This window comes from Chiloscyllium punctatum, chromosome 2, assembly GCF_047496795.1.
Source record: "Chiloscyllium punctatum isolate Juve2018m chromosome 2, sChiPun1.3, whole genome shotgun sequence".
NCBI classification, from domain to species: domain Eukaryota; kingdom Metazoa; phylum Chordata; class Chondrichthyes; order Orectolobiformes; family Hemiscylliidae; genus Chiloscyllium; species Chiloscyllium punctatum.
The window spans coordinates 146,029,644-146,054,782 of record NC_092740.1 but is presented as its reverse complement, the minus strand read 5'-3'; the positions used below and the strand labels follow the sequence as shown (position 1 = coordinate 146,054,782).

At 40.9% G+C, this 25,139-nt stretch overlaps 1 protein-coding gene across 1 annotated transcript in view; it reads left to right on the top strand.

The window, feature by feature from the left end:
- The first annotated feature begins 3,114 nt into the window (after positions 1-3,114).
- zcchc7 (zinc finger, CCHC domain containing 7) overlaps positions 3,115-25,139 on the top strand; it is a 280,949-nt gene continuing 258,924 nt past the window's right edge. Inside the window, 2 exon segments of the mRNA XM_072589625.1 lie at positions 3,115-3,299; positions 8,802-9,460. Of these exon segments, the coding sequence (XP_072445726.1) occupies positions 3,238-3,299; positions 8,802-9,460 (721 nt within the window). The 5' untranslated portion in view covers positions 3,115-3,237.

Below are 25,139 nucleotides of genomic sequence, written 5' to 3'. Positions count from 1 at the left end.
TTTAAGCAGATATCTCATAATGCTCAACAAAAGTTTATTCCAGTCAAAAAAAAGGACTCGATGAGAAGGATTAATCATCATACAAAGCATCATAACCTTGTGGTTGGCCAGACAATTGGGAATTTTCTGGGAACTGGCAAAGAATGACTAAAAACCAATTACAAAAGAAGAAATTAATTACAAAAATAAATTGGCCAGAAATAAAAAACAAACTGTTTTAGTTTTTGAGTGCATTATAAAAACAGTAGCTAAAATGACTATGGGACCCTTGGAGGATGTGACTGGGGAACTGATGACAGGGAACAGTAAATGGCAGATAATTTATACCAATATTTTACATCAGAGCAGGACACTGTAAAAACTCAAGGTTTCAGATAAGCAAGGTACTAATGGAAGGGAAGCTCTTGTAACAGTTTCTATCATGAGGTACAAGTATTTGATAAATGAATGGATGTGATGCTCATTTAGATACTTCATAAATGGTTTTCCACCTCCACCACCCAGTTAGACAGTGAATTCCAGATATCCACAATCTTTGGGTAATTGTTTTTCTTCAAATTCCCTCTAAACCTCCTGCTTCTTACCTTAAAACTATGTCCACTCACCTTCTGAGCCCGGATGCGATGTATTCCGCCCGTTTTCCTTTTTTTACTTTCACTTTTTTGCTTCTTTTCGTTAGTTTTCTTTAGTTTTTAGTTTCTTCCTCACCTTTTGGAGGCCAAGCAAGCAGCAGAAGGAATGGAGTGTGGCAGTGTCTGGGAGTGGCAGCAGAGTCAAGGCAGCAGCAGCAGTGAAAGATGGTGGCAGCAATGGTTGGTCAGAAGGGATGGAGGCAGCGGTGGTCAGTGAAGAGCTGACAGTCAGGGCTGAAGCCTTGTGAGCGGGAGCAAAGCCTGGTGTGCCCCAGTGGGACTTAGCCGGGTGCAGGGAAGACCAATGCCTCTTGGAGAAGACCAGCTTAGGGCATTTGCAGGCCCATGGCTCAAGAAAGGGCTGTAATGTTTGACAATTTAATGTTGTCTTTATTTTTTCTACTTTATGCTTTCTGTAACTAAGATTGTGTACCTAGGTACTTCATACCTAAGATGATGCCATGCATGGTAACATTGTACACCTTTCACCCCGTATTGAGTACATATGATAATAAAACCTCAAAACCTACACCCTTGCGATTTACTGAGTCAAATGCTGAGTCATGTCGATAAACATGATGAAGAGTTCCTTGTATTGTGTTCAACATTTTTATTGGATCTGTCTGGTAAGAAACAAACAGGTTAGAAGTTCACCTGGACAGTCTAAGGCCTTTCTGTGTCTCTGGGAGCATTTCCTCAGGCACAAGAAGTCAGCATCAATATTTCAGGCATGTTAAGATTTTCCTTGATAATTGTCTCAGCATGATCTACCTCCCTTCTTGAAAATAATTATAAGGGCCACTTTCCTTGAAGGACGGATTATGACAAATTCATAGGAACAATGACTGGAGTCTTGATGTGAACAAAAGCCTACTAGCTTTGAAGACCTCCACTGGAATACCATGGGGACTGCAGTTTTGTTGTTTTTCATCTACTTAATTGCTTGCTGAAGCTTTACAATTGATAGTTATTCACCCATAAATACAGGGTTCCAGCAGATAGCCTAGAGAGTATCCCGACACACTTTGGATTCATGGTTGAGATGTTGAAATGTTCCTTCTACTGTTTGTCAGTGTCATTGACATCTTTGAGAAAACAGGCACCATCCTGTAAATGAAAAGGAGTTTGTAAATTTGTCTCAATGTATAGATAATCCTGGTGGCTTTAAAAACGCTTTGCATATCATGACAGTAAGCATGTTGTTGGCTCACAGGCTTTCTCTTCCCACCAGAAGACTTGGGTTCATGTCCCATTCGCTCCAAAAGTGCGCAATAACATATCCAAACATACTGACTAAAATTGTCGATAAATCAAATTTAGCATTGCTTCCTTTACATTGCTCACTCAATTTTCACTGAGCTGAGAAGTCACATTTTTTTAAAAAGAAAACCTTAAGTTATCTTGAAAATCTTGAAAAGAAGTTCTGGAATTTACATATTAAATTATTGAAATCTGCAACCCATTCTAAAAGGTAAAAGACTTAACAACAAACTAGGATTGTTCAAAAATGTGGTGCTGGAAAAACACAGCAGGTCAGACAGCATTCGAGGAGCAGGAGAATCGATGTTTCGGGCATAAGCCCGTCTTCCTCATTCAATTCTCCTGCTCCTCGGATGCTGTCTGCTCTGCTGTGTTTTTCCAGCACCACATTTTTCAACTCTGGTCTCCAGCATCTGCAGTCCTCACTTTCTCCTATCATTTAATTTCATAACACTGTCATCTTTTGCTATACATTCTGTACCCAATGGACCTGCTCCACAGCTAACTGAAGAAGGAGCAGCACACCGAAAGCTTGTGCTTCCAAATAAACCTGTTGGACGATAACCTTCTGTTGTGTGATTTTTAACTTTATCCACCCCAGTCCAATACTGGCACCTCCACATCAATTTTCACTGGAATGGGATATGAAACCACAACTGAATCTGTGATAATCCAAAAATAGTGTCAATTTGACACATGAAAAACTGTGGAATTTTCTTTCTTGAAGGAGTAAAAAACATTGTGCTGCACAATAAAGTGCTGGGTGTTACCAAGCTAACAGAAATTTTGTGAATGATTCAACCAAGGGAAAATTCATAGTCGGCCAGTTTGCATAAAGAATTGCGGAAGCTTTTTACGGTCGGCACAAAATCGGGGGCGGTCGCTGATTTTAGTCGGCCAGCTGGAAATGTGCGAATGTCTGAGCGAGGAGCTGCCGGCAGTTTCTTCCTGATGTAAACAGGTTGGTGCCTGGAGTGTAAAACTCTTCCGCAAAATGGGCTTTAAAACAAAACACGAGGAAACTCATGACTGAAAGTCGGTCTGCCCGTGCCGGGAGATGGTCCGTTACGCGGCGAGTCCTGGTGCGGGGTGGAACGGGGAGCCGTTGGATTCCCGGGGCCCTGAGGACTCTTTCAATTTTGTCCGGCACCTTCCGCCGCGAGCCTGCACGTGCTGACTTGCCACGTGCGTCCGCGGGCACGCGCTGGGAACCCAGGCACCTGCTGGGGAGAGGGGGTTTCGTGGCGGTGGCCGCGTGCCGCTCAGTTGCTTTTGCACCTTGGAGTCGCTGTCACTCCCACGTGTGCTCGCTGATATCCGCCCGGCGCGAGGCCTGGCGGGCCGAATGGCCTCCTTTCCCGTTGGTCATCCTGGAGGATTGATCAGTCAGTTGCCCGCCTGGATGAGGTGACTTGGGCGGCATGAGCAGGAACTGTTGGAAGGAATCAGCTGGGTCAGGGAGCATCTGTGGAGAGAAAACAAGAGCTAACGTTTCCAGCCCAGTTCTGAGGAAAGGTCACTGGGCTAGAAACGTTAACTCTGCTTTCGCTGTACACAGGCTGCCAGGCCTACTGAGTTTCTCCGACAATTTGTTTTGTTTCAGATTTCCAACATCCACAGTTCTTTTCTCTCTCTCCTCAGATGCTGCAAGACCAGCTGAGTTTCTCCAGCAGTTCATATATTTTTGTATTTCAGGTTTTCAAGTCCTCGTTTCTTTGTTTTATTTTTATGACTGTGTCTGGCATGCTGGATCAGTGATACAGTGTAGAATTCAGGTTTAATTTGATTCCCTAGATTTGACTTGGGCATACAATGACAAAGTGTGTTTCAGAGAAAAATGTGTTAGGAATGCTTTATATGTAGTCAATGATATATAACAGACTGAACTGCCAGAGAAAGTGGTACATGCAGGCATAGTTACAATATTTAAAAGACATTTGGATGGATATGTGAATACAAGTGGCTTAGAGGGACTTGGGCCAAACACTGGCAAATTGGACTAGTTCAGTTTAGGTAAAAACAATGACTGCAGATGCTGGAAACCAGATTCTGGATTAGTGGTACTGGAAGAGCACAGCAATTCAAGCAGCATCCGAGGAGCAGTAAAATCAACGTTTCGGGCAAAAACCCTTCATCAGGAATACAGGCAGAGAGCCTGAAGGTTGGAGAGATAAGTGAGAGGAGGGTGGGGATGGGGAAAAAGTAGCATAGAGTACAATAGGTGAGTGGGGGAGGGTATGAAGGTGATAGGTCGGGGGGGGGAGGGTGGAGTGGATAGGTGGAAAAGAAGATAGGCAGGTAGGACAAGTCATGGGGACAGTGCTGAGCTGGAAGTTTGGAACTAGGGTGAGGTGGGAGAAGGGGAAATGAGGAAACTGTTGAAGTCCACATTGATACCCTGGGGTTGAAGTGTTCTGAGGCGGAAGATGAGGCGTTCTTCATCCAGGCGTCTGGTGGTGAGGGAGCGGCGGTGAAGGAGGCCCAGGACCACCATGTCCTCGGCAGAGTGGGAGGGGGAGTTGAAATGTTGGGCCACAGGGCAGTGTGGTTGATTGGTGCGGGTGTCCCAGAGATGTTCTCTAAAGCGCTCTGCTAGGAGGCGCCCAGTCTCCCCAATGTAGAGGAGACCGCATCGGGAGCAACGGATACAATAAATGATATTGGTGGATATGCAGGTAAAACTTTGGATGTGGAAGGCTCCTTTAGGGCTTTGGATGGAGGTGAGGGAGGAGGTGTGGGTGCAGGTTTTGCAATTCCTGCGGTGGCAGGGAAAGTTGCCAGGATGGGAGGGTGGGTTGTACGGGGGCGTGGACCTGACCAGGTAGTCACGGAAGGAACGGTCTTTGCGGAAGGCTGAAAGGGGTGGGGAGGGAAATGCATCCCTGGTGGTGGGGTCCGTTTGGAGGTGGCAGAAATGTTGGTGGATGATTTGGTTTATGCGAAGGTTGGTAGGGTGGAAGGTGAGCACCAGGGGCATACTGTCCTTGTTATGGTTGGAGGGGTGGGGTCTGAGGGTGGAGGTGCGGGATGTGTATGAGATGTATTGGAGGGCATCTTTAACCACGTAGGAAGGGAAATTGCGGTCTCTAAAGAAGGACGCTATCTGGTATGTTCTGTGGTGGAATTGGTCCTGGGAGCAGATACGGCGGAGGCGGAGAAGTTGGGAATACAGGATGGCATTTTTGCAGGAGGTAGGGTGGGAAGAGGTGTAATTCAGGTAGCTGTGGGGAGTCAGTAGGTTTGTAAAAAATGTCGGTGTCAAGTCGGTCGTCATTAATGGAGATGGAGAGGTCCAGGAAGGGGAGCGAGGTGTCAGAGATGGTCCAGGTAAATTTAAGGTCAGGGTGGAATGTGTTAGTGAAGTTGATGAATTGCTCAACCTCCTCGCGGGAGCACGAAGTGTCGCCACTGCAGTCATCAATTGTAGCGGAGGAAGAGGTGGGGAGTGGTGCCAGTGTAATTATGGAAGATCGACTGTTCTACGTAGCCAACAAAGAGAGAGGCGTAGCTGGGGCCCATAAGGGTGCCCATGGCTACCCCTTTGGTCTGGAGGAAGTGGGAGGATTTGAAGGAGAAATTGTTAAGGGTTAGGACCAGTTCGGCCAAACAAATGTGTGTCGGTGGAAGGGAACTGTTGGGGATGTTGGAAGAGGAAGAAACGGAGGGCTTGGAGGCCCTGGTCATGGTGGATGGAGGAGTAGAGGGATTGGATATCCATGGTGAAGATGACCCGTTGGGAGCCGGGGAAACGGAAGTCTTGGAGGAGGTGGAGGGCGTGGGTGGTGTCTCGAACGTATGTGGGGCTCTTCCAGCACCACTAATCCAGAATCTAGTTCAGTTTAGGATACCTGGGTAGTATGGACAAAGTGGGCCAAAGAGTTTATTTCTGTGCTGTGGTACGTATGTCACCCTTTGTGTGAAAATATTGCCCCTCAGGTCCTTTTTAGATCTTTCCCCTTTCACCTTAAACCAATGCCTTCTAGGTTTGGACACATTCTGTCTTGAATGTGTGACTCCTTATTTCTGAGATTGTCTTCTGGCCTTAAACTTTCCCATAAAGAGAAACAAATGCATCTACACATCAAGTCCTCTAAGAATCTTGCATGTTTCAATAAGGTGGTCTCTTATGTTTCTGTATTCCAGTGAGTAGAAATTCAATCTACTAAATCTCTCTTCATAAAATAGCCCTCCGGGACAAGAGTTAATATTGTGTTTCTGCTTGTGTTCTGAGTCCTCCACTTAGGTATGGAAATCTGTATACTGAGGTGTAGGTTTGCATGCAGTTTGAAACTTTCTGCGTTTGGTGCCTGAGGTTTGAACATCCTCAAATGGTATGCTTGGGCTTCTCGGCAGTCACTACCTCTGCAGAAGCCCTGTGTCTGATGGGCTGCAAAGGTGATCAGCTTCAGATTCACTAAATGGTGATGAGGTTGGATAAAGTCATGAGAGACACTGATGCATCAGCTATTCTGACATTACACATGAATCCATGGCTAAAAGATCACCTACGCTCCAGTGAAAAATCTCCTAGCTTACCCAGCGTCTCCTAACTCAAACCCTCCATTCCCAGCAACATCCTGATAAATCTCTTCTGAATCCTCCAATTTAATAACAGGGCAATCAGTACACAGTACTGCAGAAGAGGCCTCATCAATGTCCTGTACAATCTCAACATAACGTCCCAACTCCTTTACTCAAGGATTTGAGCAGTGAAGGAAAGCATGTTAACATCTTTTTAACCGCTCTGAAATTTGCATCATATGTAGACAAACAATTGTGTATCTGAAAACTTGGTTCGCTCTATTTGTTAGCATTATCCAGAGCTGTACCATTAATTGTATAAGTCCTGCCCTTATTTGTTTTGCCAAAATACAATACCTTGCATTTATCCAAATTAAACTCCATCTGCCACTCCTCAGCCCGTTGACGTAATTGATCAAGATCTCTTCGATAACCTTTTTCACTGCATATTACCACCAATTTTGGTGCCATCTGCAAACTTAATAACCATATCTCCTAAATTCTCACCCAAATAACTTGTATAAATGATAACCAAAAATAGACCAGGTATCGATCTCTGTGGAGCACTGCTGGTCACTGGCTTCCTGTCTGAAAAACAACCCTCCACCATCACTGTCTCCTGCCGTTAAGCTAATTTTGTATCTAATTGGCAAACTCACCCTCAATCCCGTGTGATCTAACTTTACTAATTAGTATACCACATGGAACTTTATCAAGGGCTTCACTAAAGTCCAAGTAAACAATGCTGCTCTGCCGTCATCAATCTACTTGGTCACTTTCTCAAAAAAATCAAGTTTGTGAGACACTATTTCCCCCACACATAACCGTTATCCTTAATTGCTCCTTGCTGCTCCAAATGCATATACATTCTATCTTTCAGAATCACTTACAACAATTTACCATCCACTGAAATCAGACTGTCAGGTCTATAGTTCCCAGGCTTATCCTTAGTTGACTAATCCTATTTCCTCCAGCTCCTTGCATTAAACTGTATTCCAAACTTGCTTCTTTCTTCTGTTTTTCCTGCATTTCCTCAACCTTTCAAACTCACTCATGTTTTAATTTCTAATTCCATCTTAGCTTCTAACCCCTCTGAGCTACTTGTCAGCATGCTATCCCCCTCACCAATCTGATTTAGATCTGCCTTAACAGCATTAACAAATCTCTCCATGACTGTGTCTGCCCTGTTCCGGTTCTTCTTCCTCTGCATTATTTGCTGCCGTAAAAACAACCAGACAGCCAGGTCCAGATAGCTTCCACTTGAAGGTATTAAAGAAATTGATGTAGAAATTGGGCAAACATGAGTACATTGCCTATTGTGTGGAAACAAGCCATTTGTCCCATCAAGTCCACACTGACCCTCTGAAGAGTAACCCACCCAGACCCATTTTCAGACATTTACCTCTGATTTAATGTACCTAAGACAGTGGGCAATGTAGCATGGCCAATTCACCTGACCTGCACGTCTTTGGACTGTGCGAGGAAACTGACGCACCCTGAGGAAATCCATGCAGACACTCTGAGAATGTGCAAACTCAAGACTTGAGGATAGTACAAGAAGATTGGAAGTAGGAAATGTTTTAACATTTTTCAAAAAAGCAAGTTCGAGGCAAAAAATTTGCAAATGCTGGAATCCAAAGTAGACAAGCAGGAGGTCTGAAGAATGCAACAAGCCAGACAGCAGGAGTTAAAGGGTTATGCTCAACATGTTGACTAGTGGGCGGCACAGTGGCACAGTGGTTAGCACTGCTGCCTCACAGCACCGGAGACCCGGGTTCAATTCCCGCCTCAGGCGACTGACTGTGTGGAGTTTGCACGTTCTCCCCGTGTCTGCGTGGGTTTCCTCCGGGTGCTCCGGTTTCCTCCCACAGTCCAAAGATGTGCAGGTCAGGTGAATTGGCCATGCTAAATTGCCCGTAGTGTTCGGTAAGGGGTATGGTGGGTTGCGCTTCGGCGGGTTGGTGTGGACTTGTTGGGCCGAAGGGCCTGTTTCCACACTGTCATGTAATCTAATCTAATGTAATCTAATCTTCTCTTCCTCCTTCTGATGTCACCTGGCTTGCTGTGTTCTTCCAGTCTCCTGTTTGTCTACTTACAAAAAAAAAGCAGGTTTAAGCCAGCAAGCTATAGACCACTGAGTTTAGCATCAGAAAAAGAATGTGAATGTTTGGAAAAAGTGCATGATTAGGAAGATTCAAATTGCTTTATAAAATTTGAGAGTAGATTGTGCTTAAATAGCCCAACAAAGTATAAAATCACAAGAGTTGGATCAGCGCTGTGAAGTCGTGTTCAACACCTTCAATTGCAGCTTCAATTCACAGGTTCTTTTTGAGAAAACAATGAGTGTTATTTGTTTTTAAAACCTTTTTTTGTTTGTTTTTTATGCAGAACATTTTCTCCTTTGACAATGTTGGCTGATTATGAAGATATAGAGGCATATGAAGATGAACTGTATCGTGAGGAGTCTTCCAGTGATACTGGGGTAGATAGTGATTTGGAGTTCCAGCTATACAGTCAAGTGCACTATGCAAACAATCTCAGTGGACTAATGATGGACAGAAAGATGGGCTCAGCCCATCTTAAATCTGCTTCAGTTGGAGACAATGGAAAATTGACACGAAAAGCAAAACGTGCAGTAGTTACTTCCGATAATGATGTTATAGTAATTTCAGATGATCCAGATGTCATTATTTTGTCGGATACTGAAGGTGATGATAGTATATATGCCTGCAAAGGTGGTAAACCCTCAGATTGTGAAGTCTTTGGAAGAAAAGATCAATCCATTCGGCAGCCTGAACGAGGATCAGCTGAATACCTGGAACCAAGTATGGGTAGACTGACTGAAGTGCAGAAATTGTCTCAGAGTAGGGATAGTCAGAGCAGAGAGTTGTCACAGATCCAAGGCACTGTGATTAATGAGAGTAAAAATTCAGAAACAGAGGAGGATGAAAATATCGAGAGTTGGATGGTGCTGGGTTATGATCAGGATGGTGATGATGATATCCAAATCAACATTGTACCTTATGGAACGCTGACAAACAAAGAAGGTAGGAATTCTGACAGTGTATCAGAGCATATGCTATATTATTATAATGGAAAGTATTTCTACACAGTGATCTAAGATAATATTTTTCTGCTTTGATGATAACATTTTTTTTTCAGAAAATAGGTTAGTTGATAAATTGTTGCCATTTAGTAAATCCAAAATGTTGACACCAACTAGTTGCATATTGAAGCATATTACCTGCTCATTTGCCAGAAAAAGAATTAATGTTTTGCAGGTCATAGCAATAAGTCACATTTGAATTACAAGTTAGATATAATGGGCAAACACAATAATAATGAAAATGTTTTCAAATCTGATATTTCAGAATATATAAAGCTAAACTTCACAAAACACATGAGATGTTACAAGCTATGAATAATACTAAATGACTTCGACAATTGCCTCAGCTAACTGCCAATGTATTTATTTGGACTATTCCTTTAAAGACACTATTTATTTGGCTATTTGAGATTTTTGGCAGAGTATATCCCGAAGTGTTATGGGTTCAAGCATTTCACCAGCTTTACTGCCGACTAGGGAATTTACACTGAGGAGAGGCCATTCAGATGCACTATGTGGTTAAAAAGCCATGATGTGGAGGTGACGGTGTTGGACTGGGGTAGACAAAATTAAATATCACACACCAGCTTATAGTCCAACAGGTTTATTTAACACTAGCTACCTGAGGAAGGAGCAGCGCTGTGAAAGCTAGTACTTCCAAATAAACCTGTTGGACTTTACCCTGGTGTTGTGATTTTTTAACTTTGTGGTAAAAGATTCAGCAGTTCACCAAAGCTCATCGTGCACCAGTGAATTCATAATTGGGAAAGAGCATTCATCTGCTCCAGGTATGTGAAGAAAATTGCTCAGTTGTTCAGAACCCATTTTACTGACTTGGTTGAGACAGAAAATACCTGCAGTCCTCACTTTCTCCACAGAAAATACCTCAACTATTAAAATATTTGACGCAATCAATTAAAATATTTGGTACAGATGGAAAGTATTTCACGCTCAACCATTTATGCAAGGCTTTGGTATTTTTTCATGTGTGGTAAAAAGGTTGAACCCCATTCTAAGACTTGAGTACATAATATAATTTAGTGCATTATTCAAGGAGTGCTTGCATTGTTTGGCAGATGTGTAGTGATTATTAATGGATTAGTGATCAAACAACTGGACTGTAATTCAGTTTAAGAATTTGACTTCCGTTTTTTTAAAAAAAATTGGAACAAAAAGCTGAGAAGTTAATGGAACTGATTCATGAATATTCCATAAGAGAGAGAACTTACCATCCTTACTCATTGCAGCCTATTGCTATTCCAGTCCCATGCTAGTATTGCTAAACTATTCAATCAAGTTATTCAGTTTTATCAACCATTACAAGTGGTTTAAGAAGGTGATTAGAGGTCTCTTGCCTTTTCAGGGCAACTAAGGGCAAATAGCAAATTATGCCAGTGATGCTCTGAACTGGAGTGAATTGGGGAAAATAAAACTTGCACCAGACATTAAATATCATCATGTATCTAATGTCGCAGTTACACAAACTGTATGGTAAATATGAAGTGATTTGACTTTGTATTGATTCTAGGAAATTATAGTATCGCAATTGTATTTTCAAAGGAAGACTACTTTGCTTCAATGCTGTGTTTCTGGTACAAATGGAATCTAAGTGTGATTTGAAATCAGAAATTGCATGTCTCTTCAGGTAATAGAAACTAAATTTTAATATACAGTATAGAAACTTGACCCATCTGTCTCTCACTTTACTTAGCATTACTTGTATTATTTTGACACTATACAGATATTTCTTGTATAAAGTGTGTTTTGGCAGCGCAATTTGGCTATAATGTTGCTGATGAATTAGGGGACAGTATTTTCAAACTATATTATACCTCTGTTCGCAATAGTGCGATTCCAGCAACAATTGTTTTGCATGCTTCATTCTGCATGTGTCAAAATCTCTGCCCCACACTGCGCATGCGCTGATGTTAGTGAAATTTCCGCGCATGCACCAATGTCAGCTGCCATCAGAGCATGTGAGAGATACATTGTGCAGCTTCATCTCAAAAATTAAAACTAATGAATGCTCTTTGCTGTCCCTTGGATTTTAAGTCCCTTCTGTGAATATTCATATGTAAACCCTGTGTAATTCCTGCAGTACTGCATTACTCTTACACTTACCATTTGCCTTTCTAATTTGTTCTTGGACCTGCATATCTCACAATCGACTCCGAGACTTTGCCCCTCCATTTTTTTGCAAAAATAAGGATAGTGACAAGAATGTTAGCAAGAAGCATCCTGGTGATAACATTGTGGTTGGTGAATGCAAAAGAATGGCTATCTAGCTGGAAGAGAAGTTAGATGTTGTAAAGCATTTTGAGCATAAGGAGAGAACTTGTGATATAACGTGCTTAACAGGAATGAGGGATTCCACCTTGCACACCATTACAGACAACACTGAAAAGATTATGTACTGATGGAACAAGTCTGAGTGCCAGCAAATCTCAAAGGTCACAGCCAAAGGAACTTGAGATGGAGAGCCTTCCAAGTGTTTGGATAGAAGATTAAATAAAAAAGCGATCGGGGACAACCTTTCTCACCATAAAAGAGCCATATCAATTTATAAAAATCTAAAGAAAAAAAGCTCAAAATCCTGCAGATGTGCCTACCTTTTTAGTATGAGCAGTGAGCGATTTGTTGGTTTTAAGAACTGCTAGGCATTCCATAATGTAAAGTTAATTGGTGAATTAGGAGCATGCATTTCCTCCCATAGTAAAAAAAATTGATGAAGGCTACACTTTCTACACAGCCAGGTTCTTGCTGGCATTCGCTTTTTCAAGTTTGGAAGAGCTTTAACATCAAGAATGCTAATGACATTATCATGGAGGCCTGGGGTAAAGTCAGCAAGGACTGCCTGCATGCGGTTTGGTGGCAGCTTCTCCTAGATTTTTTTCAAGATTTAAGGATCTGAACATTAGAGTAGCTCCCAAAAATCAAAGAACATTGTGTTGTCCATGCAAAGCAGGTTGACTTTGAAGAAGTGGAAAGTGAGTATATTGAAGAGCTGCTTCAGTACCACTGTGAAGACCTCTGTATAGCAGATCTAGAACAGCTTGTCGCTGAGGGGGAAGTGGAAGCTGGTGATGAAAAAGATGAAGTCCAGATGCAGCATCATGAGAGCTTTCTACTTCTCTTTCCTCTTCTATCATGAGGGAAATTGAGATGCAGTTGCAGCTCTTCGAGGACAACATAGGATAAATAGACAAGGTCTTTTCCCTTGGGTGGGGGAATCCAGAACTAACGGGCATAGGTTTAGAATGAGGGGAAAGATATATAAGGGACCTAAAGGGCAACATTTTTCATGCAGGGGTGGTGTGTATATGGAATAAGCTGCCAGGGGAAGTGGTGGAGGCCAGTACAATTACAGCATTTAAAAAGCATCTGGATGGGTGTATGAATAGAAAGGGTTGAGGGAGAAATGGGCCAAGTGCTGGCCAATGGGAGTAGATTAGGTTATGACATCTGGTTGGCATGGCAAGTTGGACTGAAGGGCCTGTTTCATCTCTCTGACTCTAATTACAATGTAGCTGCAGCTGTCTAGCAGTTCATTCAAAAAGATGAACGACTTCTTCAAGATAGAAGAAAAAGGGCAAAGCAGCCAAAACTGAATTGTCTTTTTTTTTAAACCAACCCCCAAGAAGCAGTCAAGATGCCAACCATAGCTATTCACTTCTGCAACCACAACTACACCTGAAGGTGGTGGTGACGATGCCCCACTGTTGCTGCCTTATTAATATTTTTTCAATGTAATGTGTTAAATTTACTTTTGTTTCATTAATAAATATGACTTAAACCTTCATTTCAGGCTGTGCTATATTTTTGTGTTATGCTTTTTGATGATTTTTGAGCGATTGAGTATTTTTTGCTGGTCTGCTCCACCCCATTTTTCCCATAGGCCCCTTATTTCTATGAAACAATTTTCTCGTAAATGAGGTTTTGTTGGAACACAACTGCCTACGCATAGTTGTAGAACTACCTTTAACTGTTTCAATGTTTCGGTCACGTAAATCGATTTATTTTCCTACTTCAATTTAAACATTCTTTTCATTTGATTCAGATTTATTAAAGGCTGTTTAAATGTATTTATGTAAAATCATGGGAGGAATTCTCCAAAAAAAAATCTTTAAGAAAGCTGTTTTCATGGTTTTTACTTGATGGCGTAAACATCTCTTGAAAGCCTTCAATTTTAAAGGAGGGTTTTCTCAGGAAGTTATAACATACTATGGTGTTTTTATGTAGAGGTGGTTATTCACTGGTTCATATTAGTGTATTTCTCAGTCCAGGAAAAAAGCTTACTTCCATCTATCAGAATTTCTGAACTGTTGTTTATTCCAAATAATTTAGAAAATGAATTTTCAACTTTACTTAGTGTAACTATTAAGTACCAAACACATTGTATTTTGCATTAAATTAGTTTACTTCAGATGACCAACAAAGATGCTTAGTTATATTTTGAGCCAAAATTAAAGTGGATATTGGATGGTTTTTAATTGTTTATATATCAAAATGTCAACCTGTGACCTGTACGGAGAGCATTCAGTTTTCTTAGTGGAAAATCAATTGCACTGTTTCAATTTATTGTTTATTGTTATACTTATTGTTTCAATTTGATTTTCCATATGATCTTAAACTAGTAGGTGAATTTAAACTCTTGTGCTTTCAAGATGCTGTCCATATCAATTATAATAACTTACTCGTAATTTTCCCCAATGTAGTAAAGCATTTTCATCTTAGTCCAATAGCAGCTCCAAAGTAAGAGCACTTGATATTTTTAAACTTTATCCTCTTACAGTTGAGTGAAATATCTGAAACTGTGTGAAGAAACTACTTTTATTTCAATGAAAACCTAAAAGAACATTGTAAACTATGGAATTTAGAAATAAGCAATTGCTCACATTAGTACTGACCATTCAGAGAGGATTTCCCATTTATAAATCTGCCCCAACCATTTTCAAAGTGAAGCAATTGATGGCAGACCCATGTTTTTTTTTCTGTTTTGCAAACAGAAATTTCTGTAATGTGATCAATAGTGAACTTATGAAGATACAAACAACAAAAGAAAATGGCATCAGCATTGGAAACATCCCAGTAAGAAGTGGCCAACAAAATAATTTGTGTTAAGCACCAAAAGAATTATTCAAAATGGTGCAGGTACACAATCCTTTATCCAAAATCCTTGGGGCCAGTTCATTTTTGGAATTCCAAATTTTACGGATCTTGGAATAAATGATGTTTTTACAGTAGAATAAACGATTACCCAACAGCAGACGCATGTGTGCATAGCACGAGTGCTGAGACACAGTTAACGCCTGCCAGTGCTGGGCCATGCCGCCATGTCACATCTGAGTGACGTGGTTCGAGTGGGTGTGGAGTTGGGTCACCTGTTAGCATGCCAAAATGATGCTACACATTCCCTGAAAGAAATTTCAGAGCTTTTTGAATTTTGGATAAAGTAATGCTTGATGAAAGACGACAACATAGGAAGAAGTGAAACATCCAATCAGGAATAAGATGTTAGCTTTTTTTAAAATGAAATAGTTTTTTGTTCAGTATATTTATTGGAAGATTTTAAATGAAGTTGCAGTTGGAAATTGTGATCGTTAATAGTTTTAAGCAATGCTGTCAGATTAGTCTTCACAGTAGAGCACTAGCCTCTACAATAGAAGGGAGGTGGTGTATTGTAATGTCACTGGACTAGCAATCAAGAATGCAGGCCAATGTCCTGGGGACACAAGTTCAAATCCTACCATGGCAGATAGTGAAATTTTAAATTCAGTAAAATATGGAGTAAAGAGCTGATCTAATGGTGACTGTGTAACAATGGTCAATTGTTGTAAAAACCTAATCTAGTTCACTAATATCATTTTGGGGAAGGAAATCTCTCCTTCTCTGTTCTGGCCTACATGTGACTCCAGATTCATAGCAATATGGTTGCAGTTTAACTGCTCTCTGGGCAATTAGATGGGCAATAAATGCTGGCCTGGATAGCAGGACTCCTATCCTGCGAATTTAGTAAGAAAAAGATGGATTGAATATTGGTTAAACTATGGAATGTAGGTACTATTCTTGAGTGGAGTCATGCCGAGGTGTCACTAACGGGATCTGCTGGGATCAATGGTAGGACTGTTACAAATTATGATTTGGAGATGTGATTTGTGCATTTACGCTAAAGATCTTGGCTGTGTTAGTGCAGAACAATTAGGAACTTGCATGATTTGAGTTCGTCTTCAGATGAAATATAAAGGCCCCTTCTAGATAGTCATAGAGCTGTACAGCATGGAAGCAGACCTTTGTTCCAACTCATCCATGCAGACCAGCTATCCTAAATTTAGTCTAGGCCCATTGCCAGCATTTGGCCCATATCCCTCGAAAGCTGTCCTCTTCATATACCCATTGGGTGCCTTTTTAAATGTTTAATTGTACTAACCTCCACCACTTCCCCTGGCAACTCATTCCAAATAATGACCACCCTTTGCATGAAAAAGTTGCCCCTTAGGTCCCTACATGTTCTGGTTCTTCAGATCAACAATAAATAAGTAGTCTTCCTGGTGTCCTCAACAGCATTTCTACTTCCTCCAATAGGACCTTCAATAAATTAGACAGTTAATTTAATAATTTGCTTGATGTTTTTGGGTCCGGGTAGTTGCCTTATTCTTCAACATTATAACAACCACAGAGCTTCAAAAATAGATCATTGATTTTGATATCAATCCTTGACAATTTTGGTCAAGGTTGAAGCCCTCAAAAACACTAGGTGCTCAGGGACAGGCATTCTATATGCCAGATGCTAAGTATGATTAAGAATGAAACGTTAAGTGTTTCTTATCTGGTATGTAAAGCGAATAGTGGGCTGCCAGCTACATGAGAAGTACTCTTCTAGAAATCTAAAACAGTATACTCTAGTATTTGTCTAAAACATGTTAAATCTAAATGTCAAAAGGACTGTGCAGTTTTTGTTAGGTTCTGGAATCTGAGTATTCTATCAGGGCCAACAGCAGCATTAGCACTTGTATCTTGAGCAGCAACAGATGTTGAGGGCTGAGGAGACGGGGATTTAGGCCTAGTTAGTAAATTTCTTACATCTACCTGTTTCCATGCTTTCTTATGAAAAAAATTAGGAAGGCAGGAGGTGAAGCTGCATTATAGTTTGTACAGCAAGGCAGTTTTGCTGCTCAACAAGTTTTCAGGACATTTTCAGATCCTTTGGTAGCAGTCATAGATGTACAGCAAAGAAACAGACCCTTCGGGCACCATGAAACTCTTTCTGCTCCCCACCTCCTCACTGTCCTCCATTGAACATTTGGTTTGTTACGATTCAAAACACTGTCTATAATTTCTTTGGTGTTTAATGTCATTGTAACAGGAGCATTCTTATTGACATGTAGCCATTCATCAAATTAATCTCTGGAAGTGTTTTTCACTGGGTTTACTGGAATAACAGAGTCAATCAATTCCATGGTTTCTTCACAGTTTTCATTTGTTTGCTTTTTTGAATATGATATCCATCAAAAATTTCTTCCTCGATCCTTTTTCAAACCTGACAAGAGGCCATAGGTTTCTATATTTTGATTAGATTAGATTATCTACAGTGCGGAAACAGGCCCCTCAGCCCACTAAGTCCACACCGACCCTCCGAAGAGCGACCCTCCGAAGAGCAACCCACCCAGACCCGTTTCCCTCTGACTAATGTACCTAACACTTGGGGTAATTTAGCATAGCCAGTTCACTTGATCTGCACATCTTTGTGACTGTGGGAGGAAACTGGAGCACCCAGAGGAAACCCACGTAGACACTGGGAGAATGTGCAAACTCTGCACAGGCAGTCGCCCGAGGCTGGAATCGAACCCGGGACCCTGGTGCTGTGAGGCAGCAGTGCTAACTGCTGAGCCACCATGCCACCCCACAGCAGCATCTTTGCAGTGTTTCACTTTTCACCTGGTTCCATATACATGGCATGTTAAAAAGTAGTATCTTCGATCGAGTCCTTGAATTGAAATTGGTCAGCCTTTTCATGAAACCATGCGGTAAAATGTTTTCCAGTTGTGGATTGCACCCTAATCCATTGGCTGAATCAAACTTGTCATATTAGTAAGCAGTAAACAAAACTATTGCCATTAACACATTCTTCTAAGGGGAATAAGTGTGATAGTTATTCAATAAAGCTATGACTTTGCTATCTTCAGGCATTCCTTTCTTTTGCAAATGTTCATGCACACTAGGCGCAAAACCACTGAAACCATCAAGGAAGGATAGAAATGGGGACAAGAGAGGAGGGGGAATGATATTTTTGATAAGGGATAACATTATGGCTGTACTTAGGCAAGACATTCCTGGGCATACATCCAGGTAAGTTATTTGAGTGGAACTGAGAAATAAGAAAGGGATGATCAACTTATTTGGACTGTAATATAGACTGCTCAATAATCAGGAAATTGAGAAATTTGTAAGGAAATCAGTTATCTATAAGAATAATAGGAGGGTGGTTATGGTGGGGGATTTTAACTTTCCAAACATAGACTGGGACTGCCATAGTGTTAAGGGTTTAGATGGAGAGGAATTTAAGTGTGTACAAAAACTTTTCTGATTCAGTATGTGGATGTATCTACTAGAGAGAGTGCAAAACTTGACCTATGCTTGAGAAATAAGGCAGGACAGGTGTCTGGGGGAAGCACTTCGGGGCCAGCAACCATAATTCAATTAATTTAAAAATAGTGATGGAAAAGAATAGACCAGATCTAAAAGTTGAAGTTCTAAATTGGAGTAAGGCTAATTTTGACAGTATTAGGCAAGAACTTTCAAAAGTTGATTTTTGGCAGGGGCGGGGGGGAGGAAGGAGTGATGCTTACAGGTAAAGGGACAGCTGGGAAATGGGCAGCCTTCAAAACTGAGATGACAAAAGTCCTGAGACAGTATGTTTCTGTTAGGGTGAAAGACAAGCCTGGTAGGTATAGGGAATGCTGGAAGACTAGAGAAACTTGGTTTTGGTTAAGAAAAAGAAGGAAGCATATGTCGGGTATAGACAGTTGAAATGGAGTTAAGCATTAGAGTATAAAGGCAGTAGTAGAATACTTAAAAGGGAGATCAGGAGGGTAAAAATTAAACATGAGATAGCTTTGGCAAATAGGGTTAAGGAGAATCCAAAGGGATTTTATCAATACATTAAGGACAAAAGGGTAACTAGGGAGAGAATAGGGCTCCTCAAAGATCAGCAAGGCAGCCTATGTATGGAATCACCTGAGTGGTAGAGATACTAAACAAGTATTTAGCATCAGGTTGAAACTCATGGAATACAGGGAGAAATAGCCATTTGGATGCAGAACTGTCTTGAAGGTAGAAGACAGAGGGTACTTTTGGAAGGTTGCTTTTCAGACTGGAGGCTTGTGACCAGTGGTGTGCCACAAGGATTAGTGCAGGGTCCACTGCTTTTCATCATTTATATAAATGATTGGATATGAACCGAGGAGGTATAATTAGTAAGTTTGCAATTGACACCAAAATTGGCACAGCGAAGAAGGTTACCTCAGAGTACAAAGGGATTTTGATCAGTTGAGCTAATGGGCTGAGGAGTGGCAGATGGAGTTTAATTTAGATAAATGTGAGGTACTGGTTTTGGAAAGTAAATTCCGGGCAGGAGTTACATACCTTAATGGTAAGGTCCTGGGGAGTGTTGGCTGAACAGTAATTTTGGAGTGCAGGTTCATAGTTTCTTGAAAGTAGAGTCGCAGGTAGACAGGATAGTGAAGAAGACTTTTGGTAAGCTTTCCTTTAATGGTCAGAGTATTGAATATAGGAGTTGGGGGGTCATGTTGCAGTTTTACAGGACATTGGTTAGTCCACTTTTGGAATATTGTGTGGAATTCTGGTCTCCCTCCTATAGGAAGGATGTTGTGAAACTTGAAACTTCAGAAAAGATTTACAGGGATGTTGCCACAAATGGAGGGTTTGAGTAACAGGGAGAGGCTGAATAGGTTGGGGCTGTTTTTCCTGGTGTGTTGGAGGCTGAGGGGTGATCTTATAGAGGTTTGTAAAATCACGGGCATGGATAGGGGAAATAGACAAGGTCCTTTCCGTGGGATGGGGCAATCCAGAACTAGAGGGCATAGCTTTAGGGTGAGGGGGAAAGATATAAAGGGACCTAAGGGGCAACGTTTTCTCACAAAGGTTGATGTATATTTGGAATGAGCTGCCAGAGGAAGTGTTGGAGCCTGGTACAATTAGGACATTTTAAATGGCATCTTAATTGGTATATGAATAGTAAGGGTTGGGGGGGATATGGGCCAAAGTATTGGCAAATGGGACTAGATTGATTTAGGACATTTGGTTCGATGAGTTGGACCGAAGGTTCTGTTTCCATGCTGTACCTTTCTATGACTCTATGTAAAAATTTCTAGGTTCATCCATGCATTACGTGAGCTTTGTAATCAATAGGAAGATGAATCCTGCCTTTGGAACATTTTTGTTTTGTATATTTTCCAATAACAGTCAATTTCACCTTATGAGTTCTTACACTTAAGCATGGTTATACAGTTTATTTGCTTAAAACCATAAGCAATCTTTTCCTCAGCACCAGCCCAGACCGCTCTTGGAAAGCGTCACCACATTAACATTGTCGAGCAGATCTATAACACTGAGACAGTCAGGTTATGTCCAGTTGTAAGTTTAAAGTTTCACAAAACTCTTCAAATATTTTCATATCCGCTGATTTCTGGTTGACCTGATCTGTCAGCCGTTTGGATTCCATGCCGTATTTTGAAGTGAGTGAGGCATCCTCGAGATATGGCACACAACTCCATGATTTTCATCTGCTTAAAAAAAATTCTTTTGCCTTTTCTATTCGCTTCAGTTGAGAGATGTATATACCTTCCAACCGCTTCAATGAAAATCAGCCATACCATGCTCAATCCAACCTTAAGAATAAAAAGCGTATTACACTGCTCTGCGCTTTTATCACTTTTACATTTCACAAAGAACTCTAACTTTTTCACTTTGCCCTTTAATGTCAGAGGTTGTTATAGTATCATCCCTACAATGCGGAAGCAGGCCATTTGGTCCATCGATTCCATGCCCACCCTCCAAAGGGCGTATCCTTCTCCTTACCCTATCACTTTAATCTTCCATTCCCATGGTTAATCTACCTAACCTACAAATCTTGGGACACTAAGGGCAATTTAGCACGTGCAGTCCACCTAACCTGCATATGTTTGGACTGTGGGAGGAAACCGGAGGACCCGGAGAAAACTCTCACAGACGTGAGAAGAATGGGCATCTGCCAGTGTGGAGTTTGCACAAAGGTCCCGAGTGCTATGAGTCAGTGATGCTCACCACTGAGCCACAGTGCCGCCACCATTGTTGATGAGTCAACAGTGAATTTTGCATCCTTTGAATTTTGTATTAAATTTCATCTGCCACTCCTCAGCTCATTGCTTTTCATCTGCCCCAGTATCATTTGCTTGGAGGAAAATAACACATGCTTTCCTCCTAGTGGGCCCAGTCTTTGACAGCAGGGTCAAACAAGTCAAGCTTGCCAAATAATGGCATGATGTAAGAAATGCTTACCCCAACTCGGAGACAACTGTTGAGAGCGGGTATTTTCAGGAATAAGCTTTACTCTTGTCGTTACTAAAATAACTCCAAGGCTGGTGCCCCATCACCAAGTCACCCTTCACTTATATGTGAAAAGTCCTTGGCTCTGGCACAACCTTATATGAATCAGCACCCAGATTGTCAGAATATCTGACACTCCTGTTTATATCTGTCAGCCAAGGCTCCCTGATTGGAGCTGTCAACCTAAGTCAATCAAGGAACTCCTATTCTGAGGTTCAGCTGGCTGACCTCCATTACAATCACTACAGTAACAATGAAATGTTGCAGTTTGAAATTACTAACTTTATCAAAACATTCTAGATGTTTTGATGTGAATGAAAGTGATAAGCAAAGTTTCTGAGCTTGATTTGCAGTCTGACTGGTTCCATGGTTTGTAAATAGTGTTAGGCCATGATATCCAGGTGGACCTTCAGTTGTTGATGCAATAATATGTACGATGGAGAACAATCTATGATGTCCAGGTGAATTTATTGGGCTATTAATTTTGCATTTGGAATTGGTGGACAGTTATATGCTGAGCATTTTACTCTTACAGGTTTTGTTATGGTTTCTCATCTGTGGATACATTTTTGTTTAGAATTCATAGTGGTAGGACATTGGCCTGATGTGTCAATCTTGGTCCACAATGAGTAGGCACCAGTTTTCAGAAAACAGATATTTGAATTTTTGCAAACGCTTCTGACACTGATAGTATTGATGTTTTCCATGAGATTGACAGCATGTTCACCAATTTTTTTTTTCCCCCCTCTCTTGTTGTGTACAATATCAGATTCTGGTTTGTGGATCGTTTCATGAAAATGCCTACATTGGGATATCAGACACTATTGTAATTTGAAGATGCTCCTTTTCAGACAGTGTTTTGTAGCTGCAGCTGCCCTTAATTTGCAACCTCTGGCTTTATCTGCCACATGCCTTGCAAAATTAACCAAAAGCTGGGCATTTCTTTTGTACAGGCAGATGGCCACATTTTCCATATGCCTTGCCATATTTGTGTTCTAGTGACTGCTCAATTGTCGAGCTTGTGCTTGGGATTGGTAAGATTTATCAACCTGTAAGGAATGCTCTGCATTTACATTCATCCTTCAGTAGCTCTCTGTCACTGTAAGCCTTTGGTTTGTCTTGCAAATCTATTTGGAAAGCTTCAATAGGAACAATGTGATCACCAATGCAGCAATTCTATATACTAGCTCTGCCTCTGAAAAATTACATAACGAGGCCTTTTCTCTGCAGCTGCTTTTAGCAGCCTTCTGCCCAATGACATGAATTCTAGTTGATTAATATGGAAGTTTTATTCTGATTTTGAATCAGTCTTCTAATGTGGGGAACTTGTAACTCTTTGGCTATTCATCCTAACATAAAGTCTGCTTAGTGCTTCATTCACAATTGTTAAGCATATCTTAATGGTTTGTTTTCCTGCATTACATGCTCCCAAATCTGGAAGCCATAACTGTAAATGCCCCTAAGCATTTAAAATTCTGTTAGACCGCTTGCTGTATTCTAGTTTAAAGAATTTTGTGGATATTCTCTCATGATATGCCTTTGATTTTTTCCTTGCTTCCTATTGATTTGCGCACACACTCTTGTATCTCTCAAGTGAGTTAAACTTTGTTTCTTACCAGCAAGCTATGTTTTTCGCACTGTGCTATGCTATAACAAACAAAGATGTCAAAGTTTGTCTAATGTACTGTAGTATGATTTATGACGTGTACATGTGTTTTACCTGTAACTTAACTTGTTAACTGTGCAAGCATTTTGGGCCTCAAGCATGATATTTTCCACTGCTGTTCATTATGTCGTGTTAGGTTCTTTTCCTGAGGTTTCTCACACTGGATGCAATTTGCACACACCAACTTCTGCAAACAGTTAAACCTTATTAAAGCTTGTACAAGCTAGGTGACCCCTTTAACCTTCCTCGCAGGCATGCAACGTAGAGTCAAAAGAGGCACTGAACAAAGAAAACACATCCGGTTTATACAGGTTAGTTGGCTATGCTTAGATACTCTGGCCACTCCCTCATAGTCACATGCCACTCGACAACCCTCAGTCACTCCCTCGCATTTGCATGTTACCCCAGGTACAATGGTAAGATGAGATCATGTTCAGAGATAATATAAATGTAAATGATCTAATCCTGGGAAATTGTTATGCAAAAGATTTCCTGACTCAGTGATTCCCCAAGACAATGCAGGTATGACATACCTAGCTTCAGGGGATGGCTAGAAAGCATTTCTGAATGGAAGAGATGGAATGATAGTTTAATATGATATTAGAATTGGAGTAGTAGCAAAAGACTGTCTAATTGGTGTGGGGGTCATTCGCATTCTTGCCTGACTTATGTCCCAACCCACTTCCAGAATGTGCAGAGAGAGATTCCCATTTAATCTTTTAACAGTACATCATGATATAATGCAAGAACTCTTCACTCCAAAGGTTAGTTTATTTAAAACAGTAAAACACCATCATTCATTATGAAGCAAAAATGAATATGAACTGATTTTTGTGTGTGCATCTTGCAAATCCACTGCAGATTAACTGCCAGGCAGAGTCTCAATCTGGTGTGTCCACAACACGCAGATTCCCTCAAGTTGAACTCTTTCAGTCACAAGGTATGCATACGGCAATTTTCATCATCTTATAGATTACCTGAATCAAATTGACAAAGGTAACATGGAGGATGAATTCAGTGTGTTTGGGTCAGTTCGTTTAGAATAATTTCTAAAGCCTTTTGAGGATAAGCTATTTCAGATCTGGTAATGTGTGATGAGACAGGATTAATCAATGATAAAGGTAAAGAATTCTCTAGACAAGATTGATTGTAACATGGTAGAATTTCATAATCATTTTGAGGGTGAGAATCATGGCTCTGAAACACCAGTCTTTAACTCAAAGCAATTACAAAGATAGATTGCCCGAAGAGGCAATTTTGAGAATTATAAAGTATATTTCCACTGACCAAGAAAGCCTTTATAAGAATGCATTGTTCTTGGTAACAAAAGAAGTAAAGAATTGTATCAAATAGACTGGAAAATATGTATAATGCTGCAAAAATTAGTGTTAACTCAAATTCTGGGAACATTTTAGAAACCAATGAGGATCATTTTTAAAATAGAGTGGGAATATGAGTGAAGGTTGGCAAGGAATATAAAATGGACAGAAATGTTACACTGTTTGTTATCCATTTATTGAAACACAAATTGGTCTGTCTGTCCACAATTACTTATTTTTAATTTGTAGTTCAATACAAATTCCAGTCTGTGTCTCCTCTTTTTCTCCAAAAAGTCCTTTTCTTTTTCTTTGTGCTCTGAAACTATCTTTATTTCACATTCCTACCATAAACTCTACTTCAGATAGATGAACCTGGAGGAGTGACACTGATACGATGTCTGCCGTGCTTTACAGACTTATAGGTGATAGAAAACTCTGAGATAATGACCAATCATTTTGGTCTTGATTTCAACCTGGTTGAAGGTTTTGTTGTTGTGAACATCCACCATGCTACCAACCAGCTCTGGGAGGACCATATGCTCCCATGAGCATCACAACTCTGTTATCCCTGGAGAATGCCATGGTTCATTCCTAAAGAGATTATTGCATACAACATTTATCAAATAGAAGCTTCTGCAAGTGTTTGCTAAAGTGGACCTTGGCCCCTTAATGGGTGAGACTGGGCAACTATAATCATGGGAAATAAGAAAATGGCAGAAATTTCAGATGAGTGTTTATATCTGCCTTCACAGCAGAAGACACCAAAAAAGACCAAGAATTTAAAATCAAGGTGGGGGATCTTAAAACAATCGCAATTACTTGAGAAAAACACAGGAAAGTAAATGGGACTAAAAACTGATGAGACCCCTTGGCTTGGCTTACATCCTTGGATCTTAAAGAAATAGCTGCAGAGGTAATGTGTGCATTGATTGTCATCTTCCAAAATGTTCTCGCTTCTGGAAATGTCCGAGTAGATTGGTAATTTTCCAGTGTAACACCTCTATTCAAGGAATGGGAGAAACAGGAAGCAG